At 47.3% G+C, this 19948-nt stretch overlaps 1 protein-coding gene across 1 annotated transcript in view; it reads right to left on the reverse strand.

The window, feature by feature from the left end:
- The window catches only part of LOC142365582 (transportin-1-like), a 158754-nt gene that overhangs the window by 42040 nt on the left and 96766 nt on the right, over positions 1-19948 (reverse strand). The window contains exon 5 of the mRNA XM_075446480.1: positions 8464-8613. Within this exon, the coding sequence (XP_075302595.1) occupies positions 8464-8613 (150 nt within the window). The remainder of the gene's footprint in view (positions 1-8463; positions 8614-19948) is intronic.

The raw sequence follows: 19948 nt of genomic DNA on the forward strand, positions 1-19948 counted from the left end.
CTGGGCCTCCGGCACCGATCACACCTACCCGCTGGAGCGGTGTTATAAGAGATGCCATCCTAGAGGGACAGTGGGACGTTGCCACATCTATGGGACATACACAAGCCTTAGCCTGTCCTGTGGTACAGGTTAATGGACAAAGCAAATGGGAACCACATGACTGGAAGATTTTGCAACAGGCCCGTAGCACCATAACACAATATGGGGTGAAGTCTGAGGCCACTCGACAAATTGTTACCTGGATTTACTCCGCTGACCTGATGTGTCCATATGACTGTCGAAGTTTAATGCGATTGTTACTCACCCCTACTCAGTTCTTGTTGTGGGGAGCAGCATGGGCACAACGGGCTATGGATGAGGCGATGCGCCATCGGGACCAGCAAGATCCTTATCATGGAGTAACAGTGGACATACTTACCGGACAAGGAGTTTATGCTAACCTGGAACGGCAATTGACCTTTCCCGCCCATGTGCTTCAATTGTCAGCACGCCTTGCCCTGGAAGCTTTCTTTGCACTGCCTGGTTCATCCGCTCCATCTTTCGGAACCGTAGTGCAAGGAGCCACTGAAACTTACAGCAACTTCATCGACCGGCTGTATAGTGCATTAATGAATCATCCAGATTTAAATGACGAAAGCAAGCAGCAAATGTTTCGTGTGCTAGCCTTTGACAACGCCAATAAGACTACAAAACAGCTTCTGGCAGGCCTGCCGAGAGGGGCAGGAGTTGAAGACATGCTGTGCAGGGTCGAGAGGGCTGGAGAACAAAAGCAACAGGTGATGGTCGCTGCTGCCGTGCAAGGCGCGGTCAGAGAAGTTGTCCAACCACTTGCAGCTGCAGTGCAACAAAACAGTCCTCTGCAGGTGCAATCCTCAGACCGTCGTATTTGCTATCGGTGTGGGGCAAAGGGGCACGTCAGACGTTGCTGCCGTGGCGCCGTCTGGTGTGAGAAATGTCAAAAGGATACCCATGCTACAAAAGTATGTTCGGGAAACGAGAGGAGGAGCGTGGACAGAGGCTGCGTGTGGAAACAAATGAATCCTCCGAGCAAAGCAAGAGTTTTTCACAACAGCCTCAAGCCGCAACCAGAGGCAGCTTGGGAATCGACTTGGCAACCACAATAGACGTCGTCCTTAACGACACGACCATACATGAGATCCCTAGCAATGCGGTCGGGCCAAGGATTAATTCCAACGGCAGAATGAAAGGACTTTTAGTGGGACGTTCTTCTGCCGGCGTTAAGGGACTGCTAATTGTTCCTAAGGTTATTGATGCAAACTATGCGGACCAGATTCATATTATGGTCCATACTCTTTGTCCTCCTTTGTTTGTTCCAAAAGGCAGTAAGATAGCGCAGATCCTAGTGATAGGCAGCTCAATCGACCATTCTTTAGCAAAGACTTCCCGTGAAGACCGAAGTCTTGGTTCCACAGACCCTGCAGTTTGTTTTACTACGAAGATGGACCATCGGCCTAATATGCGCGTTGTGTTGAGTCAGAGAAATGCATCAGTACAAATCTATGCCATGCTAGACACCGGAGCTGACATCACAATCGTAAGTACGGGTGTTTGGCCGGAGGAGTGGCCACTAAGTGTTCCCACAACGGCTATCGCAGGTGTGGGGGGACACTCTGCTCCCATGATGAGCCAATACCCTGTGCAAATAACCTTTCCTGAAGGGCAGGAGGTCAGTTTAAAGGTCTATGTCATGCAGCTGCCCGAAACTCTTGCAGCCCTAATTGGCCGCGACGTTTTGAGTCGAATTGGAGTTGTACTAACTACTACCCCTTTTTAGTTATGGGCACTGGCGGGCAGTCGCCCAACCCACCGCTAACCTGGCTTTCCAACGAACCCGTGTGGGTTGACCAGTGGCCCATGACAGAAGAGCGACTGCAAATAACAAGGCAATTGATAGCAGAACAACTCGCTGCAGGCCACATCAAGCCTTCAGTCAGCCCATGGAATACCCCCATTTTCGTCATTCCGAAAAAGAGCGGCAAATGGCACCTCTTACACGACCTACGTAAGATTAATAAGCAGATGCAACCCATGGGAGCTGTACAACCTGGAATGCCATCACCTGCTATGCTTCCGTCGGGTTGGCACGTGATCGTTGTTGACCTAAAAGACTGCTTTTTCACTATATCTTTACATCCGCGGGACACTCAGCGGTTTGCCTTTTCGATACCGGTAACCAACAAAGCAGCACCTTCAGAGCGATATGAGTGGGTTGTCTTGCCACAAGGCATGAGAAACTCACCCACGCTGTGTCAACTTTATGTGGCTTGGGCCTTAGCTCCACTCAGGGAGCAATGGCCGAATACGATCATTTATCATTATATGGATGACATCCTCTGCTGTCAACAGGAATCGTTCAATGACGATTCCTTGACACAGCTGAGTACTGTTTTAGCCAGCAAGGGCCTTGTTATTGCCCTGGAAAAGGTTCAGCGACCTGCACCATGGATGTATTTGGGGTGGCGCATCTCTGACGCTAAGATCCAACCACAAAAGGTGGAGTTAGCGACAAATTTGCGCACGTTGACTGATGTACAGACCTTGCTTGGGGATATCCAGTGGGTGCGCAACTGTGCTGGTATTTCCAATGCTGACATTGCACCGCTGACATTACTACTACGTGGCTCGCATCCCAGCACAGCAGTCACCCTATCACAGACGCAGCAAGCAGCTTTGCAACACATCGTACAGAAGCTTCAAACAGCCTGGACTGCTAGGCGATTGCTAACCCTACCTGTTTCCTTGCTTATTTGCAACCCTGCCGGGTCGCCATATGCCCTTGTTTGTCAGTGGCAAAACAAGAAGGGGGAGACTCATTCCTGTACAGCATCGTTGAATAGTCCTGATTTTGCCACTGACAAGCCTATTAGGGGCGATGATCCATTTTACATACTAGAATGGGTGTTTTTAAGTGTGCAGCAGTACACAGACACGATCAGAAGCTGTGGGAGAGCTAATCAGAAAAGGTAGGATGAGGATAGTGGAAATATCAGGGGAAGAGCCGCAGGACATCAGTATACCGGTCAAAGCAGCAGATTTGGAATGGTGGTTGAGGCATGCTCTACACATACAGGAAGCTCTGTTAGGCTATGGTGGGAGGATACATTCCCGACAGCCGAAAGGGAGATTGTGGCAGTTCTTGAAGCGTAATCTATGGCTTGAGAAGTCCAGAGTTCAGGAGAAGCCGCTGGCCGAAGGAATCACAGTGTATACAGATGCAGGCAGGAGGCTGCGTAAGGCAGTCTGTGTTTGGCAAGAAGGGGGCCAGTGGTGTCATCATATGATACAAGGACAGGATGGAGATTCGCTACAAATTTTAGAGCTGACTGCCGTGGTCTGGGCTTTAACTAATTGGCTAAATGAGCCTTTAAATGTTGTAACTGACTCCCTTTACGTAGCCGGGATAGTGCCTCGAATACCGGATGCCTTGCTTAGGGAGGCAGTCAATCCTAGAATAGGCAAGCTGTTTATCCAGTTGCGGACCGTACTGTCTCAACGGGTCGTACCTTGTTGTGTCATTCATGTGCGTAGCCACCAATGGGATCTGGGACTAGGGCACGGCAATCAGATTGCTGACAACTTAGTCAGTCCCGCATGCCCTATGCCTCCAGTAGACAAGTTTCAGCAGGCCAGACAGAGTCATGAGAATTTTCACCAAAATGCAAGAGGTCTGCGAAGGCAATTTGGGCTGACAGAGAATGAGGCTCGTTATATTGTACAGGCCTGTCCTAAGTGTGGAAACCAAGGACCAGGTATAGGCCAAGGGGTCAATCCAAAAGGGCTGCAGGCACTGGCACTGTGGCAGATGGACGTCACGCACTTCTCCGAATTTGGGCGACTGAAGTACATGCATGTCACAATAGACACCTTTTTGAAAATGATATGGGCCACTGCTTTACCTGGGGGGAAAGCGCAACATGTTTGTAAACATCTGCTTTCGTGTTTCGCAGTACTGGGGGTCCCTGAAGAAATTAAGACCGATAATGGACCTGCCTATGTCAGTCAAAAGCTGAGATCATTCTTGTTGACGTGGGGAATTAAGCACAGCACGGGAATTGCGCATTCTCCAACAGGGCAAGGCCTCATAGAGCGCACTCCTCGCGTGCTGAAAGACTACTTAGATAAACAGCGAGGGGTTGAAACAGAAGCGCAATCAAGGTTGCATCGAGTTCTTTTTACTTTAAACTATTTGTGCCTTATGAGTGATCAGGAGGCACCGCCTGTTGTGGTGCATCACCAGAACTTAAAATTCAGTAGTGCAACGACTTTACCGCAGTTTAAAGTGATCTATAGAGACCCGACCACTGGAGAGTGGGCTGGACCCGTACCAGTGATATTTAATGGTCGAGGGTATATGTGTGTTTCCACAGATCGCGGTCCAGTCTGGGTGCCTAGCCGAGCCGTGAAGCCTGCTTTGAATCAGCAAGACAAGTTAGCCGAGGAGCAACAAGCAGACTCTCACGAGCAGAGCAATCAAGTAGAAGTAACCTGAATAGAGGGAAGAGTATATGAGTGGTTACCAGGAGGTACTTGTCACCGATACCACCTGTGATGTTTTGTAAGATCTGTAAGCCTCGGGTTTTACGTAGTTGTTACACTTGCTAACCATAGCGGTGGCGTCAAATATCGTTTGCGAAGCATCGGTGTGATCAGTGCTTCTAATAGGGCACAGCGTAGCTCGTGCTTTAATTGTTACAAAGCTCAAGACAGAAGGAAGCGATGCTTATCTCTGTAGCCACTTGAAGTAAGTAAAGTTAGCAAACCAGAGAGTTAAAACCATAAGGGTAAGTAGTTCTTTTCATATAGCCAAAGTAAGCTAGTGCTTGCTGTTTGGACCGTCCCCAAAGCGGAGGGGGAAAGATGAGAGTGCGATGCTTACATCAGTTTTGAAGGGAATGGCAGGAAAACGAGTGGTTACCCTGTTAGCCGTACTCTTTACATGTTGTCAGATTATAGTAGGCGAAGAAACCCTTTATCGCATGGAGCCCCGACAAAACCTATGGGTTACCTGGGCGAACAAAACGGGCCAATCAGCATTTTGTTTGTCTCTTGCTTCCACAACAGAGCCTTTTCGTACCTGTCTAATAGGAGTACCTGGCTATAATGTTACTCATTTTGCTAATTATAGTGCAGGCAGATGTACAAAGGAGATTCAGGTGAGTAGTTGCAGTGCCAAGCTCATACAAGGTCTGAATCGCACATTGCCCTGGGATCCTCAAGAGCTGAACTTGCTAGGGTCGATGAGGATTGGTAACACGACCAAAAACTGGACTCAGACTTGTTTTGTATTTGCAGGGCCTGCTATTGCTAGGCCTAACCATCGCCATTTCTTCAACCAGTCAGGGTGGGCCAATGTCACTCCAATTGCTTCTTATTATGACTATCAGGGCCACTCTAGAGCAGTCACCTTTTGTGGCACCAATGATATGAACAAAAGAAGCCCCCAAAGTCCGGGCGCCTACGGGATGGAAGGTGGTTTTTCCTTGTGGAATAATGCTACGCCTAAAGCCTTGCCTCCTGACGTGTTTTTAATCTGTGGCGACAGGGCATGGCAAGGAATTCCTCGCAACGTCTATGGCGGCCCGTGTTACTTAGGTCAGCTGACATTGCTAGCTCCAGATCGACAGTGGTGGAAGAAGGTAACAACTCGTCCCAAGCGATGTGTTACGGGTCTTCCTCCTAACTGCGATGATCGAATCACTCTCCCAAGTACCGCCGAGCGAGTATTTATGGCATTATTGGTGCCCGGTGCCGCCGCCTGCGCAGCGTTAAATCAGCTAGAGAAATTGGCATGCTGGGCAGAGAAGCAAGCCAGTGTTACCACAAAAGTCTTGCAATCCCTGCTAGAAGATCAGAGTAGTCTCCGACATGCGGTATTGCAAAATAGAGCCGCAATTGATTTTTTACTGCTGGCCCAGGGACATGGCTGTGAGGATTTCGAAGGCATGTGCTGTATGAACTTGTCCGATCATAGTAAGTCCATCCACAAGCAATTACAATGGCTCGAACAGCACGCCAATCAAATAAAACAAAGCCAGGGATTTTTTGATGGATTGCTCACCTCGCTCTTTGGTAATCTGCCCGCTTGGCTTAACGGTTTAATTGTAGAAATTTTGCGTATATGTATCGTGTTACTTGCTGTTGGAATTATAATATGTATTTGCTTTAGCTGTCTTAAAAAGGCTCTCTCCAAGATGACGAAGCAAACCTGGCTTGCTCAAAAACAAGAAGGGGGAATTGTGGAGTCCTGGCTGGACGAGAGGGGACATAGCTTGGTGCATTGAGCAACCCAGGTTCTGATCCGGAGGTGAGCCTTGGGAGCGGTGGACACGGAACCCTGCTGGGAAGGGAGAGCGACGAGCTCGGGACACTGGAGCAGGGGGAACGTCACCGTTTCCTGCCACACTGTCACTTCCTTCCTGCCACGTTGCTGTTTCCTGCCACAGCACTGTTTTCACATCGAGATGCAGCTCTGCACCAATCACAACGAGTTGCAGTAGTTTTGCCTATATATGGATTGGGGGTTTGACTAATCAGATGCTGTAACAGTTTTGCTATATAAACCTTGTTTTTGCTGACTAATAAAGGTGTACGATCATACTCATATCGGGGTCACATCGTTACAACGTTTCCGTAACCCACGCCAACAGAGAACTGTCTCCCATGAGAGGGACCTCACGCTGGAGCAGGGGCAGAGTGTGAGGAGTCCTCCCCCTGAGGAGGAAGGAGCGACAGAGACAACGTGTGATGAACTGACCACAACCCCCATTCCCCATCCCCCTGCGCCGCTCGGGGGGAGGAGGGAGAGAAACGGGAGTGAAGCTGAGCCCGGGAAGAAGGGAGGGGTGGGGGGAAGGTGTTTTAAGATTTAGTTTTATTTCTCACTATCCTACTCTGATTCGATTGGTGATGAATTAAACTCCCTTTTCTCCCCACGTTCAGTCTGGTTTGTCTGTGACAGTAACTGGTGAGTGATCTCTGCCTGTCTTTGTCTCGACCCTCGAGCCTTTCCATCATATTTCCTCTCCCCCGTCCAGCTGAGGAGGGGGAGTGATAGAGCGGCTTTGGGGGGCACCTGGCAGTCATCCAGGCTAAACCATGACACCCATCTTTAATTACCTCACACAGGAGGGTGTAAAACACATGCTAAATAGCAACTCTTATTATGTAAGCATACAGTTCATCAGTTGGTACGCATCTTGAGAGTTCATATATGTGTGAATAAGAACAATCCCTGCAAGGACCACTTAAAGCTTAACTATAATTGAGCTACTAATCCACAAATGTTTCCTACTAGGAGAAATCAAAGAATAAGCTCCTCAAAAACAAACAAACAACAGCCCACATCCCACCCCCTCCCCCAGCTGCCACCACCACCAAACCACCCTAAGACAGCAATCCAAACAGAGCTGTAATATATTCTTATATTCTTTAGTCAGCTCTATTGTACTCCACTGACAACTCCTATGAACAAACAAGCACAACTCTTCTACAACCTGAAATCATGGAAGTACCTGCCACTCAAAGACTTGTTTCTACTGTGATTAAGGAAATAGGGCATTAATAAAATTCACAGTAAAGCAGCTTCACAAGGGATGAGACAGCAAGAAAAAGCAGAGAGACGGACATTTTTCTCTAGTCCAAAGTCCTTAACCCAGATGGCTGGAGAAGGAATCCTATAGAAAAAGCAAAGGATTCTAAAGTAGCAATTACTGGTAGATTATTTTATAGCAGAAATCAGCTGATAGAATTCCTTTCTGAACTTGCATCTGCCCCTGTTTTTTCTACTATATTTAAATATACATTTATTTTACTTTACATTACCTAGAAATAATTAAAAACAACACAAATATGCATGATATGGAAGAGGTATACTAAAACACACTATTTAGGAAATCAGAAATCCATGCAAGAAAAACACTTCTAGCTGATGCTCTGATCACCACACTTTATCTACTGTTTTCTGACAGAAGGTATTTAAAAAATAGAAACTCGTTATGTGAATGTGTCATGAATGGTATAATGATTCTCTGAAGGGGTGTGCATATGGGGGGACAGGGAGGAAATTAGCTAAAAGAAGTGTTTCATTGATGCAAGCGGAGTGCTGAAATAGTTCTGAAGTCAGACCTCTTTACCTTGTTCCTGTTTTTAGGTATAAAAATTGGCAGCAAGCTGAATTTTAGAAGATCCAAGTAAACTTATGTTCAGTCACATTTCAAGAGATATGAGCTGAATTGCTAAATCAGTTTTAAGAAAATAGGAAGCAAAAATAAGTATGACTTTCATATATTCATACCAAAGATTAATATCAGCATCAAAAATGGTGGTTGTGACAACTATCAGAAGCAAACAGTTTTAGGAGTTTAATAACTCTCACTAGTACAACTTGCACTTTTATCAGTAACATTTTTAGTGTGCAGAAGACAGCAATAAGAGTAAACTTACCTACAGTAGCTCTAATTAAGGGGGAGGAATCACCAATGTTGTTCAGACATTCACTTTTAATGAAGTCAGTTACCCCATTTGGAAAGCTGTGAAAATGTGCTTTTACATTATTCTTCAAGATGAGACCACTCAAGGAACGTGTTGGTTCATCTGCAACAGAAAATAATTACATTCAAACTTCAATCAGCTCACAGGATAAAGCAGATTTTCAGAACAATGCAACAAGATCAAAGATAATAGTGAGAGATATTAATCTTTTATTTCCTTATCTCTCCTTCCAAATATACCCATCAATTCACGTAGCAAAGTTTTTTAGTTTCAGAGTTCACTATTTCTATTTATCCAAAATTAGAATATCGGTATTGTAAATTCTACATTTTAAGAAAGTTTTGTATAGCTATAAACAAGGAATAGATTTGAACTCATAGCATATAGGAGACTCATGAAAGAGATTAGTCAACCAAAGACATTCAGACATTCTGATTATACTCCCAGGCTTGCTGTAGCACTATTACTGTATGAAACAGATGACAACTCAGCTTTCACCACAGTAAGACCTAGAAATGAGGTAGGGACTATGCAGTAAGTCCACCACTCTCTACTCCCACAAAAATAGTGTTCAATTTTTCTACAAAATATTGTACCCCCTTCAGATATCATAGAATCATAGAATCATAGAAAGTTTTGGGTTGGAAGGGACCCCTAGAGGTCATCTAGTCCAACCCCCCCCACAGCGAGCAGGGACACCGCTAACGAGATCAGGGTGCTCAGAGCCCTGTCCAACCTGGTCTTGAATGTTTCCAGGGATGGGGCCTCCACTACCTCTCTGGGCAACCCGTTCCAGTGTTTCACAACCCTCATTGTAAAGAATTTCTTCCTTATATCCAGCCTAAACCTACCCTGTTTTAGTTTAAAACCATTACCCCTCGTCCTGTCACTGCTGTCTCTACTAAAAAGATTGTCCCCATCTTTCCTATCGGCTCCCTTTAAGTACTGAAAGGCTGCAATCAGGTCTCCCCGCAGCCTTCTCTTCTCCAGGCTGAACAAGCCCAACTCTCTCAGCCTGTCCTCATAGGAGAGGTGCTCCAGCCCTCGGATCATTTTTGTAGCCCTCCTTTGGACCCGCTCCAACAGTTCCATGTCCTTCTTGTGCTGAGGGCTCCAGAGCTGAAAGCAGTACTCCAGGTGAGGCCTCACCAGAGCAGAGTAGAGGGGCAGAATCACCTCTCTCGACCTGCTGGCCACGCTTCTCTTGATGCAGCCCAGGACACGGTTGGCCCTCTGGGCTGCCAGCGCACATTGCCGGCTCATGTCCAGCCTTTCGTCTATCAGTACCCCCAAGTCCCTCTCAGCAGAGCTGCTCTCGATCCTTTCATCCCCCAGCCTGTATTGATAGCGGGGATTACCCCGACCCAGGTGTAGGACCCTGCACTTGGCCGTGTTGAACCTCATGAGGTTCACACAGGCCCACCTCTCCAGCTTGTCCAGGTCCCTCTGGATGGCATCCCGTCCTTCTGGTGTATCAACCGTACCACTCAGCTTGGTGTCATCTGCAAACTTGCTGAGGGTGCACTCGATGTCGCTGTCCATGTCATTGATAAATATATTGAACAGCACCGGTCCCAGTACGGACGCCTGAGGGACTCCACTCGTCACTGGTCTCCATCTGGACATTGAGCCGTTGACCACTACCCTTTGGCTGCGACCATCCAACCAATTCCTTATCCACCGAACGGTCCACCCATCAAATCCACATTTCTCCAATTCAGAGAGAAGGATGTTGTGGGGGACCGTGTCAAAGGCTTTACAAAAATCCAGATAGATGACGTCCATTGGTTTTCCCTTGTCCACCCTTGTTGTTACACCATCATAGAAAGCCACTAGGTTGGTGAGGCAGGACTTGCCCTTGGTGAAGCCATGCTGGCTGTCTCGAATCACCTCCCTGGCCTCCACGTGCCTTAGCATAGCTTCTAGGAGGACATGTTCCATGATCTTCCCAGGCACAGGGGTGAGGCTGACAGGTCGGAAGTTCCCAGGGTCCTCCTTCCAACCCTTTTTAAAAATGGGCACAATGTTTCCCTTCTTCCAGTCACCAGGGACTTTGCCTGACTGCCATGACTTTTCAAATATCATGGAGAGTGGCTTGGCAACTACGTCTGATATCAGCTGTTCTATTAATATATTAAATAAATAATTAGAGTGAGAAGAAAAAAGGCTTTAAAAAATGTTAACAGGTAAGTGTTATATAGTGTGAACCATAAGAAAAAAGCCACCAGAACTGACCTAAACAGAATAATAACTTAAGTTTAGGCAACAGTTTGAGTTCCTTTCACTGAGCTCTTTTTGCCTGCAAATTCCTCTAAATTATTGGGACAAGGGGAGGAGTGGAAAAAGGACGGCCTCGATTTTTCAGTTATACTGGAGCAGGCTTGTGTTTAGTTCTTCAACCAAGGGCATGAGTAACTTGGTATTACTTCTGAAACATACTGAAAGTGAGATCTGGATGTTCTACATAGAAAGGATTAGTTTACAGTATAAGAAAATTTAAATTTACAGTTTATAGCAATCCTAATCAGCACACGAAACTAATTTTAATTAGCATTTTAGCTACGTTTGAATTTTTTTTGTACGAAGCTGATGTTGTTCAACCTCAGTAGGCAGCTAAGCCCCACCCAGCCACTCACTCACTCCCCTCACAGGGGGATGGGGGAAAGAATCAGAAGGGTAAAAGTGAGGAAACGTGTGGGTTGAGCTAAAGACAGTTTAATAGGGAAAGCAAAAGCTGTGAGCACAAGCAAAGCAAAACAAGGAATTCATTCACTACTGCCCATCGAAGACAAACACCATCACTCCGAATGTCCCCCCTTCCAACTCCTCCCCCTCCTAGTTTTATTGCTGAACGTGACATCATATGGTGCAGAATATCCCTTGGGTCAGCTGGGGTCAGCTGTCCCAGCTGTGGCCCCTCCCAACTTCTTGGGCACCCCCAGCCTCCTCGCTGGTGGGGTGGGGTGAGGAGCAGAAAAGGCCTTGACTCTGTGTAAGCACTGCCCAGCAACAGCTAAAACATCCCTCTGTTATCAACACTGTTTCCAGCACAAATCCAAAACATAGCTCCATACCAGCTACTGTGACAAAATTTAACTCTGTCCCAGCCAAAACCAGAACAGAAGCCCTGATTTTGGCAAGAAGTAAGGATGTTAAAAGTTCCTTTGCACCAAGAGTTACAGTTTACACACAGATCTATTCTACGCCTTCAAAACTATTAACATCCCAAAAGAAATATAAACAAATTAAGAGATATAACTTTCAAATATAAAGTATTTTAAAACTAAAAGTTACTGCATCACAACACCACAACTCTCAGTACACCCATGATGAATGACTGAGGGCCATTAAAAATATTTTCTATTATGATCTGTGCTAGGTAGAACAGAAATTGCACTTTTCAGAAGAGGGGGTTTTGTTAAAATTCATTTTAATAAACTGATTTGAGCTCCAAATCCAGAATGCCATCATATGAAATAAAAAACAAGACTAAAAAGTACATTTCAGTCTTCTTAAATGAGCATTATTTTTCATGCTCTATAACTATAAATGTATTGATTTAAACATAGCTTTTACATAGTAATAATTTATAATAATAATAATAATCATATATAATAATAGTAATTCAGTAACTTTATAAACGAGGAATGCCCCTATGCATATATATTTGAAACAATTCTATAAATTCACCTATACTGTAGGTTTTAAATACCCACCAACTTCTAAACAATGTAAAAGTCGTTCCACTTGCACAGCACTGCATTTCAAGGGCCAACAACTTTCCTGGCAGAATGGATTTACTATTTTAAATAAAAAAATTAAAAACTAGATAAATGCACGAACCTCTCAACTACAGAACTTGGTTATGAGATGTGACAAGTATTACTATTATTATTACGTCGCAAGTCAAATCAAGTAATTTTGTCATTTTGTTTAAAGTTTTGAAGATGTCAATAACAAATGTCAGGTGGAGAATGACCTAAAGAAAGAAGTTCTCACTTGAACTCTTGATCAGTCTCAGGTTTGCCTGAAACACTCTCCGAACTGAAAGTAAAATCTCTGCATCTACTATTACACTGACTTAATACGCCCACTTATGATTTCTTAACTATAATCCACTGATAGCTACACACATCTTCAAGAAATGTAGTAGTCCATAAGCTATTATTAAGACTTAATGTTGCATCTAGCCAGGAAGAAAGTCAAAGGACTATTCCTTTAATTTCAACATTATTAAAAGCCCTTCCAAGCCACAATGAATGCATTCTTCAGCAGCCACAGTCAGACACAGAATCAAAGAATCATTTTGGTTGGAAAAGACCTCTAAGATCATCCAGTCCAACCATTAACCTAACACTGCCAAGTCCACCAGTAAACCATGTCCCTAAGCACCACATCTACACGTCTTTTCAATACCTCCAGGGATGGTGACTCCACCACTTCCATGGGCAGCCTGGTCCAATGCTTGACAACTCTTTCGGTGAGGAAATTTTTCCCTATATCCAATCTAAACCTCCTCTGGCACAACTTGAGGCCATTTCCTTTCGTCCTGTCACTTGTTACTTGGGAAAAGAGACCAACAACACCTTGCTACAACCTCCTTTCAGGTAGTTGTAGAGAGCAATTAGGTCTTCCCTCAGCCTCCTCTTCTCCAGACTAAACAATCCCAGTTCCCTCAGCCACGCCCCATAAGACTTGTTCTCTAGACCCTTGTTGTGGGTTTGCATGGCAAGGTTTTGGTAGCAGGAGGGCTACAAGGGGGTGGCTTCTGTGAGAAGCTGCCAGAAGCTTCCCCCATGTCTGATAGAGCCAGTGCCAGCTGGCTCTAAGACGGACCCGCTGCTGGCCAAGGCCGAGCCCATCAGCGACAGTGGTAGTGCCTCTGGGATAACATATTGAAGAAGGGGAAAAACCTGCTGTGGAACAGCAGTCGGAAGAGAGGAGTGAGACGATGTGAAAGAAACAACTCTGCAGACACCAGGGTCAGTGAAGAAGGAGGGGGAGGAGGTGCTCCAGGCGCCGCAGCAGGGATTCCCCTGCAGCCTGTGATGAAGACCATGGTGAGGCAGGTTGTCCCCCTGCAGCCCATGGAGGTCCATGGTGGAGCAGATATCCACCTGTAGCCCGTGGAGGACCCCACGCCAGAGCAGGGAGATGTGCCCTGAAGGAGGCTGTGACCCTGTGGAGAGCTTGCGCTGGAGCAGGCTCCTGCCAGGACCTGTGGACCCATGGAGAGAGGAACCCACACCAGAGCAGGTTTGCTGGCAGGGCTGGTGACCCCGTGGGGGACCCACACTAGAGCAGCCTGTTCCTGAAGGACTGCACCCCGTGGGAAGGACCCACACTGGGGCAGTTCATGAAGACCTGCAGCCCGTGGGAAGGACTCACTTTGGGGAAGTTTGTGGAGAACTGTCTCCCATGAGAGGGACCTCGTGCTGGAGCAGGGGAAGGGTGTGAGGAGTCCTCCCCCTGAGGAGGAAGGAGCAGCAGAGACAACATGTGATGAACTGACCACAACCCCCATTCCCTGTCCCCCTGTGCAGCTCGGGGGGAGGAGGGAGAGAAACGGGAGTGAAGCTGAGCCCGGGAAGAAGGGAGGAGTGGGGGGAAGGTGTTTTTAAGATTTAGTTTTATTTCTCACTATCGTACTTGGATTTGACTGATGATAAATCAAACTTTCTTTTGTCCCCAAGTTCAATCTGTTTTGCCCATGATGGTAATTGGTGAGTGATTTCTCCCTGTCCTTGTCTCGACCCTCGAGCCTGTCATCATATTTCCTCTCCCCCATCCAGCTGAGGAGGTGGAGTGACAGGGCGGCTTTTGTGGGCACCTGGCAGTCATCCAGTCTAAACCATAAAAACCCTTCACCAGCCTCATTGCCCTTCTCTGCACACGCTCCAGCCCCTCAATGTTCTTCTTGTAGTGAGGGGCCCAAAAGTGAACACAGTACTCGAGGTGCGGCCTCACCAGGGCCGAGTACAGGGGCACGATCACCTCCCTACTCCTGCTGGCCACACTATTCCTGATACAAGCCAGGATGCTGATGGCCTTCTTGGCCACCTGGGCACACTGCTGGCTCATGTTCAGCCAGCTGTCAGCCAACACCCCCAGGTCCTTTTCTGCTGAGCAGCTTTCCAGCCACTCTTCCCCAAGCCTGTAGCGTTGCATGGGGTTGTTGTGACCCAAGTGCAGGACCCGGCATTTGGCCTTGTTGAACCTCATACAGTTGGCCTCAGCCCATTGATCCAGTCTGTCCAGGTCCCTCTGTAGATCCCTTTTCCTACCCTTGAGCAGATCGACACTCCCGCCCAGCTTGGTGTCATCTGCAAACTTACTGAGGGAGCACTCAGTCCTCTCATCTAGATCATTGAGAAAGATGTTAAACAAGACCAGAGCCAAAACTTAGCCCTGGGAGACAACACTCATGACTGGCCGCCAGCTGGATTTAACTCCGTTCACCACCACTCTCTGGGCTCGGTCACTCAGCCAGTTTTTTACCCAGCGAAGAGTACGCCCATCCAAACCACAGGCAGCCAGTTTCTCCAGGAGAATGCTGTGGGAAACGGTGTCAATAGCTTTACTAAAGTTCTGGTAGACAACAACCACAGCCTTTCCTCTTCCACTAGGCGGGTCACCTGGTCAGAGAAGGAGATTTAGTTAGTCAAGCAGGACCTGCCTTTCATAAACCCATGCTTGCTGGGCCTGATCACCTTGGTGTCCTGTATGTGCCGTGTGAATGGCACTCAAGATGAGCAGCTCCATAACCTTCCCCAGCACCGAGGTCAGGCTGACAGGCCTGTTGTTCCCAGGATCCTCCTTCTGGCCCTTCTTGTAGATGGGTGTCACATTCGTTAACCTCCAGTCAACCGGGACCATCCCAGTTAGCCAGGACTGCTGATAAATGATGGAAAGTGGCTTGGTGAGCCCTTCTGCCAGCTCCCTCTGTACCCTTGGATGGATCCCATCTGGCCCCAAAGACTTGTGTGTGTCTAAGTGGCATATCAGGTCACTGACCATTTCCCTTGGATTATGGGGGCTTCATTCTGCTCCCCGTCCCTGTCTTCCACCTCAGGGGGTGGGTTCCCCGAGAACAATTGGTCTTACTACTGAAGACTGAGGCAAAGAAGGCATTAAGTACCTCAGCCTTTTCCTCATCCTTTGTCACTATGTTTCCCCCCACATCCAGTAAAGGATGGAGATTCTCCTTAGCCGTCCTTTTGTTGCTCATGTGTTTACAGAAACATTTTTTATTGTCTTTTACAGCGGTAGCCAGATTAAGTTCTAGTTGGGCTTTGGCCCTTCTAATTTCTTCCCTGCATAACTTCACGACATCCTCATAGTCCTCCTGAGCTGCCTGCCCCTTCTTCCAAAGGTCATAAACTCTCCTTTTTTTTTTTTCCTGGGTTCCAGCCATAGCTCTCTGTTCAGCCAGGCCAGTCTTCTTCCCCACCGGCTTGTCTTTCGGCACATGGGGACAGCCTAGTCCTGTGCCTTTAAGATTTCCTTCTTGAATAATGTCCAGCCTTCCTGGACCCCGTTGCCCTTCAGGACTGCCTCCCAAGGGACTCTGTCTACCAGGCCCCTAAACAGGCCAAAGTCTGCCCTCTGGAAGTCCAAGGTGGTAGTTCTGCTGACCACCCTCCTTACTTCTCTGAGAAGCAAAAAGTCTATCATTTCATGACTGCTGTGCCCAAGATGGCCTCCGACCATCACATCACCCACAAGTCCTTTTCTGTTTGCAAACAACAGGTTCAGCGGGGCACCTTCCCTAGTTGGCTCCCTCACCAACTGTGTCAGGAAGCTATCTTCCGCATGCTCCAGGAACCTCCTGGATTCTTACTTCTCCACTGTATTGCATTTGGATGGGGCTTTGAGCAACCTGGTCTAGTGGAAGGTGTCCCTGCCCATGGCAGGGGAGTTGGAACTAGGTGATCTTTAAGGTCCCTTCCAATCCAAACCATTCTCTGATTCTATGATTTCCAGCAGACATCTGGTAAGTTGAAGTCCCCCATGAGAACAAGGGCTAGTGATCGTGAGACTTCTCCCGGCTCCTTACAGAGTATTTCATCTGTCTCTTCATCCTGGTTGGGAGGGCTATAACAGACTCCCACCATGATATCTGCCTTGTCGGCCTTTCCCCTGATTCTTGCCCATAAACACTTGACCTTTCACCACCATCATCAAGCTCTAGACAAAATCTCACTAGCATGCAGGACTACCCCATCGCCTCTCAGTCCTTGCCTATCCCTTCTGAAAACTTTATAGCCATCCATTGCAGCACTCCAGTTGTGTGAGTCACCCCACCATGTCTCCTCGATGGCAACTATATCATAGTTTTCCCACTGCACAATGGCTTCCAGCTCCTCCTGTTTGGTGCCCATGCTGCATGCACTGGTGTAGATGCACTTCAGCTGGGCTAATGATCCCACCACCTTTATTGGGGGAGAAGCCCTAATTCCTAAGTGACTGTTCTCAGGTGCTTCCGTGGTTTCTAACACATCAATAACCCTTGTGTCCTTGCTGCCGCGTGGATCTCCATCCCCTAATTCCACTGAGATGGCAGACCGAAGGACCATTAGAATATGCTACATTAGCCACTACTGGTATAAACTCTAGTACAAAAATATTAAATAGTGTGTAATGAAAAAACATTAATCCTTTAGAATATGTAGCTACGATCATAAAAGAGACAAAGCAACAGCTTTAACCAAGCAGAGATACAGATATTGTGAAGCTCATTGTGTCAGAAACAGGCAGATTAGCCAGCTGGTTTAGATAAAAGTCAAGGGCATATTAAGGTGAAACTTCAGCACAATTTTTCTTTATGGACTATCGTATGGGTCGCTGTGGTATGAAACATCTTAAATCCATTCCTTTAGCCAAAATAAGAAGAGAAAGACTATACTTCATATTAAGTGTTTATCCCACAGACTTGCAACAGAGATTCCAAAGGATTCATGGTGAAAGTCACATGTCTGCCAAATGAAAAAGAATTAAAGAAGCAAGAAAAAGGAGATATATTAAAAACAAAAAGTAAAACCAACTATCACCATACTGAGATGAGACAAGCAGATATCACAAAGATGGACTGAGTGCTAAACAAACACTAACCATTTGAGTTTGAGAAGCAGCACAGAATCAGATACTCGGGCATTTTTTAAAAAAAACACCATAGTCAAAGATCTAGGTTTGAGAAAATTTTTTCTGACTGCACAAAGATATTTATGGAATCTAGGGTGTTTCACAACTTAACAGCTATGCTGTCAGAAGACAGTAATATAGGTCTGGATGGAGTTCTTGCTGTAATACAAAGATTACAGGCAGATGGTCTGGGGCCAAGTAAGACACTCTTAGTCTTCATAGATTCTGTGATATGTTCTGTCAGCCACATGCTTCAGCCATCAAAACAGATCACAGTCTTGCCTCCTATCTCAGTCAACCTGGAAGTAGAGTTGACAAGAACACATAGAACAAGAAAAAGAAGGAAAGTGAAGACAATTGCTGAGATTTGATATATTTGGTGCCAAAAAAGTTCAGTGGAAGATTCCCCTCTTGCATTGCCTCACTTCATGATAAAACCATATGGTGCAAATATAATTCGGTCCTCAACATGTTTTCAATTGTTACGAGACTAATACAAGTTTCATATTTTAATGACCTACAGACGGAGCAAAAGTACACAAAGAATGGTTTGAGTTGGAAGGGACCTTAAAGATCATCTAGTTCCAACCCCACCTGCCATGGGCAGGGAACCCTTCCACCAGCCCAGGGTGCTCAGAGCCCCGTCCAGCCTGGTCTTGAACACTGCCAGGGAGGGGGCAGCCACAGCTTCTCTGGGAAGCCTGGGCCAGGGCCTCACCACCCTCACAGGGAAGAATTTCTTCCTTAGATCTAATCTAAATATTCCCTCTTTCAATTTCAAGCCAATACTTCTTGCCCTATCACTCCATGCCCTTGTCAAAGGTCCCTTTCTGGCTTTCTTGTAGGCCCCTTCAGGTACTGGAAGGCTGCTCTCCGGTCTCCCCGCAGCCTTCTCTTCTCCAGGCTGAACACAGACTCACAGAATCACAGAATGGTAGGGGTTGGAAGGGACCTCTGTGGGTCATCTAGTCCAACCCCCTGCCGAAGCAGGGTCGCCTATAGCAGGTTGCACAGCACCTTGTCCAGGCGGGTCTTGAATATCTCCAGAGAAGGAGACTCCACAACCTCCCTGGGCAGCCTGGGCCAGGGCTCCGTCAACCTCAGAGGGAAGAAGTTCTTCCTCATGTTCAGATGGAGCTTCCTGTGCCTCAGTTTGTGCACATTGCCCCTTGTCCTGTCACTGGGCACCACTGAAAAGAGTTTGGCCCCATCCTCCTGACCCCCACCCTGCAGATATTTATAAGCATTTATTAGGTCCCCTCGCAGCCTTCTCTTCTTCAGGCTGAACAAGCCCACCTCCCTCAGCCTCTCCTCGTAGTAGAGATGCTCCAGTCCCCTCATCATCCTCGTAGCCCTCCGCTGGACTCTCTCCAGTAGCTCCTCATCTTTCTTGAAGTGGGGGGCCCAGAACTGAGGAAGTGTGGGCTGGATGAGTGGTCGGTGAAGTGGATAGAGAACTGGCTAAATGGCAGAACTCAGAGGGTTGTCATCAGTGGCGCTGAGTCTAGTTGGAGGCTGGTGACAAGTGGTGTCCCTCAGGGGTCAGTACTGGGCCCAGTCTTGTTTAACTTCTTCATCAACGACCTGGATGAAGAGTTAGAATGTACCCTCAGCAAGTTTGCTGACGACACCAAACTGGGAGGTGTGGTAGATACACCAGAAGGCTGTGCTGCCATTCAGCGTGACCTGGACAGGCTGGAGAGTTGGGCAGAGAGGAACCTGATGAGGTTCAACAAGGGCAAGTGCAGGGTCCTGCACCTGGGGAGGAACAACCCCATGCATCAATACAGGCTTGGGGTGGACCTGCTGGAGAGCAGCTCTGCGGAGAGGGACCTGGGTGTCCTGGTGGACGACAGGTTAACCATGAGCCAGCAGTGTGCCCTGGCTGCCAAGAAAGCCAATGGGATCCTGGGGTGCATCAAGAAGAGTGTGGCCAGCAGGACGAGGGAGGTTCTCCTTCCCCTCTACACTGCCCTGGTGAGGCCTCATCTGGAGTACTCTGTCCAGTTCTGGGCTCCCCAGTTCAAGAAGGATGAAGAGCTACTGGAGAGAGTCCAGCGGAGGGCTACAAGGATGGTGAGGGGACTGGAGCATCTCCACTACGAGGAGAGGTTGAGGGAACTGGGCTTGTTCAGCCTGGAGAAGAGAAGGCTGCGAGGGGACCTAATAAATGCTTATAAATATCTGAAGGGTGGGTGTCAGGAGGATGGGGCCAAGCTCTTTTCAGTGGTGCCCAGTGACAGGACAAGGGGCAATGGGCACAAACTGAGGCACAGGAAGTTCCGTCTGAACATGA

This window comes from Opisthocomus hoazin, chromosome W, assembly GCF_030867145.1.
Source record: "Opisthocomus hoazin isolate bOpiHoa1 chromosome W, bOpiHoa1.hap1, whole genome shotgun sequence".
Lineage (NCBI taxonomy): Eukaryota > Metazoa > Chordata > Aves > Opisthocomiformes > Opisthocomidae > Opisthocomus > Opisthocomus hoazin.